General features: G+C 43.5%; 1 protein-coding gene across 13 annotated transcripts in view; it reads left to right on the top strand.

Annotated features, from left to right (window-relative positions):
• CYRIB (CYFIP related Rac1 interactor B) overlaps positions 1-5,182 on the top strand; it is a 147,877-nt gene extending 142,695 nt beyond the window's left edge. For all 13 annotated transcript variants that reach the window (XM_077847260.1, XM_077847253.1, XM_077847258.1 and 10 more), the window contains one exon: positions 4,438-5,182. In XM_077847260.1, coding sequence (XP_077703386.1) covers positions 4,438-4,501 — 64 coding nt within the window. In that variant the 3' untranslated portion in view covers positions 4,502-5,182. The remainder of the gene's footprint in view (positions 1-4,437) is intronic.
• Positions 5,183-13,260: the final 8,078 nt, after the last annotated feature.

Here is a 13,260-nt window from a genome sequence, read left to right as displayed (position 1 = left end):
AAAGACAGTTTGCTCATTGCTTGATAATTTTGTGTTTAAACACAAAATTGCATGAGCACAGAAATACAGAGACTTTTTAAGGTCACAGGCCATCTTTTCACTGCAGTGCACTTTAGTTCACATGACACACAAAAATGATTTCCAATTCAGTATTAAATTTTTCATGTTTTATGAGCAAATCAGGTTCTTACTCCTCTTGAATGCTTAGTCACACTTGGTACATCATAAAGCAGAGTCTGTGCTGTGTCACTTCAGCTGAATGGAACCATCAAATGATTTTATTAGGATTATGGAAAGTACTCTATAAGCTATGACTGCCTCGGTAAAGAAGGTCGGTCAATTCTAAACAAATACTAGAAAGATTCAGGACCGTAATATAACAGTAAAAAGCCTCGTGATGTCAAACTGTTTGCACCATAAGCCTATGGAAGCCACAAACTTTCAGGAATTTTTTTACTCTGGAGATTTTTACAATGTAAACCTCATTGGTTTTATCCATATTCATAGTATTGTGAATCCCTTTCTGAAGATTCCCTGGGTCCCATCCCAGTCAGCCTAGTTTTTCTCCCAAGACCCTTCTTTCTGGGTAGATTCTGCAAAGCCAGCCACTGACATGAAACCTGCTTTGAAAAGGAAGAAGGAATTGATGTCCAGGAGGGCCTACTGTTATTTCCTTTACCATGAAGAGACAGTACTCCGCACAGTAAAAGCTCAGAATTTGCTTTTGTTTTTCAGAATTTAAAGGTAGTGAGGTCTTTCTACTCTAGAACTAGGGCAGCACCAGGCAGTGGCTCTAAGTGAGAGGTGGGATTGAAGACTCACACACACCGGTCTGTGTTTGAGGAACAGGGGAAGAAAAGCACCATTGAGGCAAGAGTCACCTCTTTTCAGTTTTCTTTTCACATGTCTAATGGAAAATAGATGAACGTTTTGTTGCAGAAATAACCCTTGAGCTGTTTTTATACATAGTGAACATGTTGTGTCTGGTTCTTATTTTTTCACCCGGGAAGTTTATAAGGTTCACCAGTACACTTGATGCTTTATAGTAGTGGTTACAATTAGTAAAATTTTTATATCACTGTGCGTTTGTATGCAGTTTCATATGTATGACTTTACTTAATCTGCACCACAGCTCTGAGAAGTAGGTGATGGATATGAGGTGCTGGGGATGTTTCCATCATCCAAAAAGTTACTGTGAGCTCTTGAGAGACTCATAGATCACATAGCAAATAAATGTTGGCATCTGTTTTCACATTCAGAATTTCATTCTTAAAATCCCATATGCTTGATGCTGTACCATTAAGCCTTAGGTTTCCTTTGTGATTGAACCCTGCAGTGGTTTGGAGTAACTGAGAAGGAAGCAAAAATGCAGATTCCCAGGTCCCCATCCCCATCCCCAGAGAGTCTCTCTCTCTCTCAGGTCTGGGCCGGGGCTCAGGCACCTCATTCTATATGTAAACACCCACCCTAGCCCCTAATATGCTTCACTCAGAGCAAAGGAGATACTATTTGAAAAACATCTTATAATCCCAAAAGTGCTGTGCAAATGTTAATTGCTATTTACACCTCCACAAAATGGAAGACACTTTTGTGGAATTACTTTCTGAGTAGCTGCTTTTTACCAGAGGTGCTCACTATGTCATTTTCCTCCGAGCCAACAGTTAATAATGAAAAAATTTTAATTGCGCACACATATATGCTGTTTATTTTGAATTCTTCTCTGTAGTTATTACAAGGGCCTCCAACTTACAGTATGTGATCATAGAAAAGCAGCAAGTCATGCCTACATTTTACAGTTGGAGAAATAGAACCAAGTGCCTCGATTATATGAGAGCAAGCCAGAGTGGAGAGTTAAGGTTCTGTGCTAGATAACAGCTTGCTTTACTAAATTTCAGAGTAAAGGTTGCTTTTCTTGAGTAGAAAAGTCATGCACTCAGTGAGGAACTTTGTTGTTATATACGAAGTAAGATAATACCATACGTATCCGTATATGATTTTCACACATTAGGTGTTCTGGCCTGCTTGCCACCCCCCCTCCCTCTCTCCCTCTCTGCTTCTCTCCTTCTCTTCCTACCTCCCTTCCTTTTCTTTCTTCCCTTTCTTTCTTTATCGGAAGGGGGCAGAGGGAGAGGGAGAATCCCAAGCAGGCTCCACTTCTAGTGCAGAGCCTGACAGAGGGCTCGAACCCAAAACTCTAAGATCATGACTTGAGCTGAAATCAAAGAGTCGGATGCTTAACCAACTGAGCCACCAACGCGCCCCAATTCCTGGCCATTTCTTGATAAGAATGTGGTGATGTGGGATGCCTGGGTGGCTCAGCAGTTTGGGGACTGCCTTCGGCCCAGGGCGTGATCCTGACATCCCGGGATCAAGTCCCGCATCAGGCTCCCCACATGGAGCCTGCTTCTTCCTCTACCTGTGTCTCTGCTTCTCTGTGTGTCTCTCATAAATGAATAAAATCTTTTAAAAAAAAAAAATGTGGTGATGTGACAAGCCTGCCTCCCAGTTGGCCCCATTCAGGGGGAAGCATGTGAGAACTGCTGGAAATGCATGATCACGTCCTGCAGAAGCAGCAAGAACTTGTGTTTGGTGGAGAGGAAAGCACTTACAACTCCTGGAATGTCACCGAACATTGCTGAGTACTGATACTTAAAACCACTCTACGTAGAAGTGTTGGTGTGCCAGTTATGTGGCCCTCTCCCCTATCCAGGAGCATAAAGGAAGGGAGAAGAACATAAATGAAGAGAGGAATGTTAAACATTTTTATTTCCTGACATTGGTAGAATCGTGTGCAGCTATATATACTTTCTTTGCACTTGGAAAATAAAACAGAAGGCTTTAGTCTTGGCTATATCACCTGCCACTTAATGTAAATATTCCTGTATGGATAGTTTTTTCAGCCTGGCTGCTTACTTTCTTATCTTCCTTCTGCAAATACTGATTGAGCACCTGTCACGTGCCAGGCACTCTGGTGTCTCTTCAGTAATATGTAAACAATTTGGAAGTGGCTTCTACGTAAAACTGTTGAGAATATATCAGCTATTTAATTAAGTACATGTCTGTGTCTTTACCTCTCCAAGGATTTGAGTTTTCAGGTCCTTTCTTCAATTTTTAAATTGATTTGAGATGAAACTGACAAGAATTGGGTTTAAATTTCTTAAAGACACAAAGACCATCTGTGTGTCCTTGCTTGAGATGATATATTCCTTAAAGATTATATATGAAATTCTTATAAGCCAAATTAACTGATGCAGCATTAGGTTCCATCTGAATTGTCCTGCATTCAAGCACTGAGCACCTGTCTCCATTGCTGCTCATCTGGTCCAGGCCTTGATCATCTCTCACTGAGGACCCTGGAACAGCCCCCTGTTTAGTCCCTGTGCTGTTCCTCTGCTCCCTATGGTTCTTCAACAGAAGAGCAGGCCTTCCAGAACCTAAATGAAATCCCATATCACTGCCCTACCTAGTATCCTCCATTGGCTTTCATTGCGCTTAAAATAACCTCCCAACCCCTTGATGTGGCCTGCGGTGTCCTCATGAGCTGGGCTTTTCCAGTCTGTAAGGGCCTTTCTAGTACTTTCCTCCTTTGTCCCTAGTATGAGTGTAATACCGTCTTCCTGCTTCACCAGGTGGTAAGCTCTGGGAGCAGCGCCAGACATAGCAGGCTTGCTCACTGACCTTGGGCTATGTGGTGAATTGTCTTATAAATCTGATGACTCATCACAATTCCCGTGTTTACATGCTTATAGCACAACACACCTACCTGGAAACAAGGCACTTGGGGATGTGACAGTTTGGGACTAGAACACAGGTCAGCCTGCTTCTTTGTAAAGGGCTAGAGAGTAAACAGACATTTTAGGGTTTGGGGCCACATGGTTTCTATCGTAGCTACTCTGCTGCTGTAGCAAGAAGGTGACCATAGGTAGTACTTTAGTGAATCTGTATGGCTGTGTTCATAAAAACACTGAAATTTGAATTTCATTAATTTCCATGTTAACATGAGATATTCTTTTGCTTTTTTTCCCCCATTCATTTAAAATGATAAAAATGTACTTCGCTCACAAGCCATACAGAAACAGCTGTTGGGTTAGATTGGCCCCGGCTGTAATTTGTCAGTCCCGGGATGGAGTAAGGGCTGCTTTCCTCCGAGTGAGCAGGTGCAGCCAAGTGTTTCCTTTAGGATTTAGTCAGATCATTTCATCAAGGTAGCTGTGACTCAGTTACACAGCTCCTGGATCTTCTGTTTAACAGCTGGTCAGGAGGCTAAGGCAGGCAGAACCTGACCATAGCCGAAGCTGGAAACCAAAGGCACAACTCTGAGAGAAAATGTGCCTATTTGCCCACCTTGTAATAATTCTCGAACCCAGTGCAGAAAATGGCTTTTTAAAAATACCCTAAAATTGCTGTTTGTTTTTGTTTTTGTTTTTTTACTTTTAGGTACACAACAAAACATTTGAATGATGAGACTACCTCCAAGCAAATCAAATCCATGCTGCAGTAACCGTCGTGGAGTGCGCACCTGCTGTGGACGGAAGACAGTATTCTGCAGTGACTGGGAATGCACAGTTTTTAGTGATTGCAATTACTATCTCATGTACTCTTGCTTTTTATTTCTTTCCTCTGTTCCTCTTCCCTCTTTTTTAATCATGTTCTCGTTCTTAAGACTTCTTTTCTGTGCCAAAATCAGTAAAGTTATACTCTGGAGGGATATTGTCCCTTCAAACGGGCCATCTAAGGCAGCTAATTATGCATTGCATTGGGGTCTCTACTGAGAAAAATTCTGTGACTTGAACTAAATATTTTTAAATGTGGATTTTTTTTGAAAACTAATATTTAATATTGCTTCTCCTGCATGGCAAAACTGCCTATTCTGCTATTTAAAAACCCTCAATGACTTTATTTTCTACTGCCGCTTTTTTCATGTGCAGCCAAAATGAAAATGTTTAAATTAACTGTGTTGTACAAATGGTACCCAACACAAACTTTTTTTAAATTAGTAAGACTTTTGTTTTAAAGTTTTAAGTTTGCATTTGACTTTTTTTGTAAGGATGTATGTTGTGTGTTTAACCTTTATTAACTAACGTTAAAAACTGTGATGTGTGCGTAGAATATTACGTATGCATGTTCATGTTTAAAGAATGGCTGTTGATGATAAAATAAAAATCAGCTTTCATTTTTCTAAGTGTGGCTTGGTTTACTGGTGTGTTTTGAGGCTTCTAATGCCCTCCCCATGTTGTTTTACTGGAATGCATAAACACATAATTTCCCATTCCTGTAGAGGAAAGCTGGTTCTTTTTAATAGTATTTTTCTTCATTATTGTCTGTGTAGATAGTTTTAATTGCTTTTAAAATCTTGCTAAATGCAGTAAGACCAGTGATTTTTTTATTAACTTGCCTTTTACTCTTGATTTACTCTTGCATGGTTGTAGTAATAGGAGGAAAACTCTACTTGCCTGACTCACAGTTCCCAGGAGTGAGAGGGTAGTCACAGGAAACAAAGAGGGTGGCAGGAAGAGCAACCCTCAACAGCACGGGAGGGGATGACATGTAAGCGAGGCTCGAAACCAAAGGCCTTGACACTAGTGGTGAAAAACTAGCGTGTTCGTTATTTGAAGATCATAAAACCTTGTTGCAACATCTAAATGTCCTGATTGGGAGAAGCAGCTTAAAGGTTGTTTAGTCCGGCTGTGCTGGTGATGTGATGAGTATCTTAGTGTCCGTCCGAGCTCTAGTGCATTTAAAGTGGAAGAGAGTCTCAGAGGTTTCCACCAAATCCTTCTGTTGTGCTAGTGCCAGGATCGTGATGCCCACACCGCCACCTTGGATTTCCTGCTGACCTGCTTGGCCTTCGTCTCATGCTCTCCCAGTGCATACCTTGTGCTTCTTCAGGCAGGCTCAGCGGCCTGCAGTTTAGATCGCCTCTGGTCCCCGAGCCTGCCCTCCCTTTCCTCTCTCATGTCCATCTGATGAGCAGTAGCTCTCGCTTTTTGAGACCTTCATGAAGCCTTCAGGATAACATTAACCTTCAAAGCATATTGTAATGAATTAAGTAATGGCCCCCTAAAAGATTTGTCTACCTGGAACCTGAAAATACAGATTTATTTGGAAAAAGGGTATTTGCAGATAAAACTAAGGATCTGGAGATGAGACCATCGTGAATTAGAGTAGGCCCTAAATCCAATGACAGATCCTTATAGGAGAAAAGAAGGGGAAACAGACACAGCAAAAGGCCATGTGCAGATGAAGGTAGATTGGAGCAGTGCGTCAGCAAGCCACGGAACCAAGGATGGCTGGCAGTCACCCGAAGCTGGGAGAGCATCATGGGACAGGTTCTCCCTCCACAAGTAGGGAGTCTCCAGAAGGAACCAGCCCTGCCACAACCTTGATTTCAGACTTCTGGTCTCTAGGACCAACTACTGAGAGGACACATTCCTGTTGTCTTAAACCACCTGGTTTGTAGTAATCTGCTGTGCCAGCCCTGGGAATCTAATACAGGTGCCTCATCAAACACTTGTGATACTTGACTGCACCTGTGGGTACCTTTTCTGACCCTGTGAGAACTCTGAGAAGAGCCACATCTGATTTTCCCTCAGTGACCCAAGGATCTTGTACAGTACCCAGATCTGAGTAGGGCCAAGTGAATGCTCGAATGGAGTGAATGAATACAAGTTAAAAATAATGAGGCCACTGGAAGAGAGGAAACAATACTGCTAAGGCCTTTTTGGTTAGCACAGTTAAGGCTCTGTATATTGGAGAAGAAGAAAAGTTTCTAACTCTATAAGGAGGGCTAGCAAACTGGTCTGCATGTCAAGCTGCCCAGCACCTATTTTTTGCACAGCTTGTGAACTAAGAATAGTTTTTACGTTTTTAAAAGGTTGAGAAAAATCAAAAGGATATTTCATGGCATGTGTAAAGTATACGAAATTCAAATTCCAGTGCCCATAAATAAAATTTTATTGGAACACAGCCTTACTCATTTGTTTACATATTATTTTTGGCTACTTTTGCACTCAACAGAAGGGAATTCTTGTGACAGAACCCATATGGTCCTCAGAGGCTAAAATATTTACTATCTGGCCCTTTGCAGACAGTTTGCTGACCCCTCCACTAGTTACTGCTAGAATAAACCGCTAGAGTAGAGCAGGTTTATTCCAGAACTGGGTGTGATAGAAGTGAGATGCTACAGTGCGATAAAAGGAGCCATCCTTGCCTGCCGCCATGGATTTAATTTCTGGTCAAATATTTGCCATTCAGATGGCCAAAGAGAATAAACAACTTCCCACCTACCAAGTCTGATCTCTTACTCATAACATCCATCCTAGAGTGAAGGATTATGGTACTGGCCATGGGCTCATCAAGAAAGGGAGCCAGGGTGAGTTAGGGTCTGTCTTGCGTACTTGAGGGAGGTGGGACCCTGCTCTCCATAGGTAAATTGTGACGTCACTTGAAACTGGCCTCCTCTAACCCCTCTGCCCCTCTAAAACAAAGTTTCTGTTATTGCAGGCCAGTGATTGTGCCTCTTTCCTTAAAATATGAAGTACCCATTGCATCATGCCTCTGTTGGCCACTGCCCCATATCTATAGCCTTCAATGGGGACGAGTAGAACATTTAAATCAGCTATTTTCCCCCTTACAGATTGGGATTAAAAAGCACTGAACTATTTTCAGATTGCTCCAAATATTTTAAGACTTATAATTAGCATTCGTGCTCAAATCTAGGTCTTTTTAAGTTAAAAATGCCATTCCGGTTCCATTTGAGATTGCAGTAAACTCCATTCCATAAATTCTTACATAAAATAATCCCTTACAGGGCAGCCCGGGTAACTCAGCTGTTTAGCACCGCCTTCAGCCCAGAGCGTGATCCTGGAGACCCAGGATCAAGTCCCACGTTGGGCTCCCTGCATGGAGCCTGCTTCTCCCTCTGCCTGTGTCTCTGCCTCTCTCTCTCTCTGTGTCTCTCATGAATAAATAAATCTTTTAAAAAAAATAATCTCTTACAGAGCATATTTCAAACTCTGTTGAGTACGGTGTGATCACAGAAGATAGCACAGAAGGATCTGTGCATTAGGAATCAGGAAACCCAAGCCATATCACTTGTTTGAAACTCTGTCTCATTGATAAAATGAGAGAATTAAAATTCTAATGTTTGATTCCACATCATATACTACATGTCTTGTGTGTACGGTGCAAAAGGCAGTAGGAATGTGAACAGTTAAAACACAAAGACTTTAGAGTTGCTGGGCTGGAGTTTAACTCTGTGTGACCTTGGGTGAGTCCATGTCCTCATTTACAAAATGTGTAATACCTGAGACACCTACCCCTCCACAGTGGCCCTGAGGATTATGCTAGATAATCCCCATAATGTTCTGTACATATCAGACGTGCTCACTGCCAGTCTCACTATGTCCATCATGACATTTTAACTATTAAAAACAATAACACAGCCTATTCCAAGTGTCCTGTCCATTAACCTGTATCATTTTCCATTTATTCTAGAGTAGTCAACAGTACCAGTTCTACTTACCTCTGTTAGTAAGGCTGCTAGGCAAAGCTGCTCAATTTTAATGAACCCTTTAAAGATCCTATAACTAATAAGCACTGTGTGGTAGTTTCAGGTTTCTAAATGGATGTGCGGTTAATTGCCTATTTGAAATGAAAATTAGCAACACAATTAGTTTAAACATCAAGCTCCAGGGTAGTGATACATTGCTTCAGTCTGTGTTCAGAAGCACACCTTTATGTCAGTGAACATTTAGTAAGTACCTCTTCAGAGCCCACATAGGTTGTGTCTGAGGTCTGTAATGATGGAGGCTGGGTAGGGCCTGAATGGAGGGAGGGCAGCATGTTCTAGGTGTTTAGAGAGGACATTCAGATAGAAGAAGCCACAGTAAAAGCAAATGTTGGTGTATATTCTCCACTGTGTGGTCTGAATATTGTGTTGACACAAAACACCAGGAGCTTACAAGAATTTTTTGAGAAATTCCTCAATAATGTGTGGTTGTAGGAGAAAGTATGGCTTTTGTAAGTGCGATAGACTTGGGTTCAGATTTTATGTCATTCATATTTATTCTCCATCCTTTTGCCCAAATGCAACTTCTTATATACACTATTCCAGAGGTTGCTTTATTCACTCAATATGAATTGGAAATTGTTCCATATTATTATATAAAGAGTGTATTCATTCTTTTTTAAATGCTTTGTAGTACTCCATTATATGGATGTACCATAATTTAACCATTCCCCTATTTGATGGACTCTGGTTGTTTCTAGACTATTGTAAGGGATGGTATGAGGATGAGCCTTGTACACACATCATGCATGTGTGCAAGTATCATGCGTCTATTCTGCATCCATCAACCCTGGCCATACTAAGCTTGCTGTTCCTTGAGTACAGGGTGGTCACTCTACTGTCCCAAGTCCTTAGTGGTGGCAGGTCCCCCTACTGGGATTGTGAATGAGTCATGCCCTACGTCTTTGTGCAGATGTTACCTTCCAGGGAAGCCTACCTTGCCCGTGTGCTGTTGAAAATGACAAACTCCCAGGCACTCCGCACTACCCTTATTCTGTTTTTGTCTCCACTGCACTTACCACCGAACATGCTGTTCTAGCCTGGGGTGTCCATGGGAGTATTTATCCACCAGTGACCATCTACCATTGGTCAAAGGTTGCAATAGGAGGCCTGGCTCCTGCTGTTCTTGCCTCCCTTCTTTATCCTTCTTTCTCCATCTTCAGACATATCTCCCAAAGTAGCACAAGAGTTGTCAGTGACACCTGGAAAAGTCATGCCAATGATCAATGTGCTTGACCAAAGTGGAGTCCTAGGGCATGTTCAGCTCTGAGGAGGCCCTGGATTCCCCTAACCAGTGTCAGCAGTCTCCTGCATATCACTCATGGCAGGAATTAAAGGGATTGTGGAATTTTTGTTTGGTGTCTGTGTCACACCCCAGATGGTCAGTTCCATTAAAGCAGGACCAGGTCTGTTCCCCGCACTGCTGTCTGTATTCCGTGTCTAGATATAATCAATTCCTAGACTGATATCAGGCACTACACAGTACAGTTGAAGATACGAAGGGCTATGGAAAAATTAAGGTAGATTGGGAGTGCTGGGCAGAGGTACAGTTTGCAATTTAATAGGGTGGACAAAGGGTAGGTCTCATTAAGAAGGTAACATGTGAGCCAAGACTGAAGGAGGGAAGGCAGTTAGCAGGGAGGTGTCCCACAGAGCTGAGAGCAAGTGCCGACACCTCAAAGCAGAAGAGTGTCTGAGGAGCAGAGGGAGCCAGGGGTTGGAGGGGTAATGGGATCACATCGTGTAAAGCCATAGCAGCCACCAGAAGACTTGAGCTTTTGCTCGGAGTCATCAGAGGGCTCTGAGCGAGGAGTGATATAAACTGGTATATTTGGTGAGGTTTAACTCCTACTGCCTGGCCAAGAACAGACTGAGATGAGGCAAGACAGAAGGAAGGAGACCACTTAAGGAATTGCAAGAGGCAACTAATTAATCGAGGCAAGAAATAACGACAGATCATTGCAGTGGGTGTGATAAGAAGGAACTAGATTCGCTATATATTTTAAGGGAGAGCCATAGGCGTCCCCAGCAGATCAGAGTCAAGAATGATCCAAGTTTGGGACTTGAACATCTGGAAGGAGGGATGAGGTGGGAAGGAGGTGAGTGGAGCATGTTTTGCAGGAGGAAAATATGCTTTGTCTTGTGTAGTAAGCACTAGCATCTTTCACTAGTTGAGGGCTTTTGCCCTGAGATTCTGACCTCCATTGGCCCAGTGAGGGAGTATTTCTCCAGGAGCATTTGGCAGCAAGAGGCTAGGAGATGGGAGGGGCATAGAAGGACAACAAAATGGTTTGGTAGGGGAAAGACTCCTTTGTATGGGTTCTGGTCCCCCTTCTTCCTGTCAGTGGCTTTATGACCCATTCATTCTCCCTATTTCTAAGGTCCCACCTCATATTTGGAAAAGCTGCTAAGGCAACATTGGTATCCAGGTTGTGCCCTATGTGCTTTTGGGAGGTCCCAAGAAAGAGCTGCATAGGGATGGTTTAAAGGCAGAGAGATGCTTCTTTCAGACCCCCGTGGCTAGAAGGTAGCTCATCTATCCCCTCTCCTATGCTGGCCACAAGTTCACAACTCTTGGAGACTCTGACTTAGCTGCTGAAAGGGGATTTCAGACAAGGGCCATCCTGTTAGGATCTCTAGAAGGTCATATGAAGGGAGGAAAGTGATTTTGAGGGGCCACTGTATATAAGCATGTTACTGAAGGGGTACAACACACAGGGTGTTAGTTCACAACCCTCGTGGGAGCTTGAGCTTTCTGAATATGATCTGGACCTGGCTCCTGTAATCAGAGGGCAGAAAAAGAGACCTAGGCAAGTGGCAGGCCACTCCAGGTTGACAGTTTTAATATCAGTGGAGGGAACTTACATACGAGTTTCTCTTGGGCAGCAAGAAGATGAATGGATTCCCACACGTGCTCTCCAGATCTCAGAAGTTTATAAAAAGGCCCTAACGGTGCTCACATATATCATGCGGGTGTTTTCAACATTACATCACCATCTCAGGGTTATGTCCTTGTAGCAGCCTCTGGAGCAGGAAAGGCAAGTGGAACCCTCTTTCCAAGGACAGGGGAGAGGGTGGGGAGCCTTGGAGTTCCTGGGTCTAGCTCACAGGTCAATTGGCAGTCACAACTTTTTGATGACATTCTCCAACTTGGAGATATTTTACCTCTGCTTTACAGGAGAGGAAACAGAAGTCCAGAGAGGTTAAGAAACTGGCCTAAGTTCACACAGTTACTAATAGAACCAATGTTCAGTCCACACTTGTTGATTTCAGAGCCCTTGCTGTATGTTACATTATTTTTCTCCATTTTAGATGATGATGATGATGGAACCCTTCACTTTTTAGAACTAGTTTGATTTAATTAGTACATTGTTAGTTCAAATCGTGATCACCTCTAATTTCAGGCAAAAGTTGCTTTTCAAGAAAACTGAACTTAAAAATGTATGCATTATGGAACACCATTTTTTATTATTATGTTGACCAGACTATAGGAGAGAATCCTTTAATTTCCACTGGGTGTCCATTCCCTCCCCTGCAAAAGGAGGGGTTCTTGCGAGGAGAGAAGACAGGCCAATCTGTAAAATGAATCTCAGAGAAGGGAGGATGTATGAGATAGAAGGCAGATGGCAGAAGTAAGAAGTCAATGCAAGGGTGCTTAGAGGCATTTGTGCAGCTGCAGGAGGTGAGGGCATGGGAAAGGAAATAAAACTTTTTTTTTTTTTTTTTTTTTTTTTAACAGCAAGAGAGAGTGAGCAGGATCGGGGAGAGTGGCAGAGAAAGAGGGGTGGGGGGGATGAGAATCCCAAGCAAGCTCCACAGTCAGTGGGAAGCCATACTAGAGGCTGGATCTGATGGTCCTGAGATCATGACCTAAGCCAAATCAACAGTGGGATGTTCAACAGACTGAGCTACTCAGGTGCTTGGAAAGTGGATTTTAATATAGATCATGTGTATGGATTCATTTAATATTCTTTAATACATGTGAATAATGAATCCCTTTTAAAGTATAGTGGCTGTTTAATTTCTTGATTAAAATGTGGGGGTCTCTGAACCTGTGAGAGCAATGTGCAAAAAGATTTGGCTGGTTGGATGGGCTGATTGGATGTGCTGACTGGATGGGCTGTTTGGATGGATGGCTGGATGGGCTGGTTGGCTGGACTGGCTGGCTGGCTGGTTGGATGGGCTGGCTGGCTGGCTGGCTGGGCTGTTTGGCTGGCTGGTTGGATGGGCTGGTTGGATGGGTTGGCTGGATGGGCTGGTTGGATGTCTGGCTAGATGGGCTGGTTGGATGGGCTGGCTGGCTGGACAGGTTGAGTGGCTGGTTGGATGGGCTGGCTGAATGGGCTGTTTGGATGGGTTGGTTGGATGGGCTGACTGGATGGCTGGTTGGATTGGATGGGCTGGGCTGGCTGGGCTGTTTGGATGGCTATTTGGATGGGCTGGCTGGGTTGGCTGGCTGGGCTGTTTGGATGGTTGTTTGGATGGGCTGGTTGGCTGGGCTGGTTGGATGGGTGTTTGGATGGCTGGCTGGCTGGGTTGGCTGGGCTGGTTGGATGGCTGGTTGGCTGGGCTGGCTGGCTGGGCTGGGCTGGCTGGGCTGTTTGGATGGCTGGTTGGATGGGCTGGATGGGTTGGCTGGCTGGGCTCGTTGGAGGGCTCGTTGGATGAGCTGGTTGGATGAGTTGAGGGCT

This window comes from Canis aureus, chromosome 14 (genome assembly GCF_053574225.1).
Source record: "Canis aureus isolate CA01 chromosome 14, VMU_Caureus_v.1.0, whole genome shotgun sequence".
Classification (NCBI taxonomy): domain Eukaryota; kingdom Metazoa; phylum Chordata; class Mammalia; order Carnivora; family Canidae; genus Canis; species Canis aureus.
This window is presented reverse-complemented; position numbering and strand designations above follow the sequence as displayed.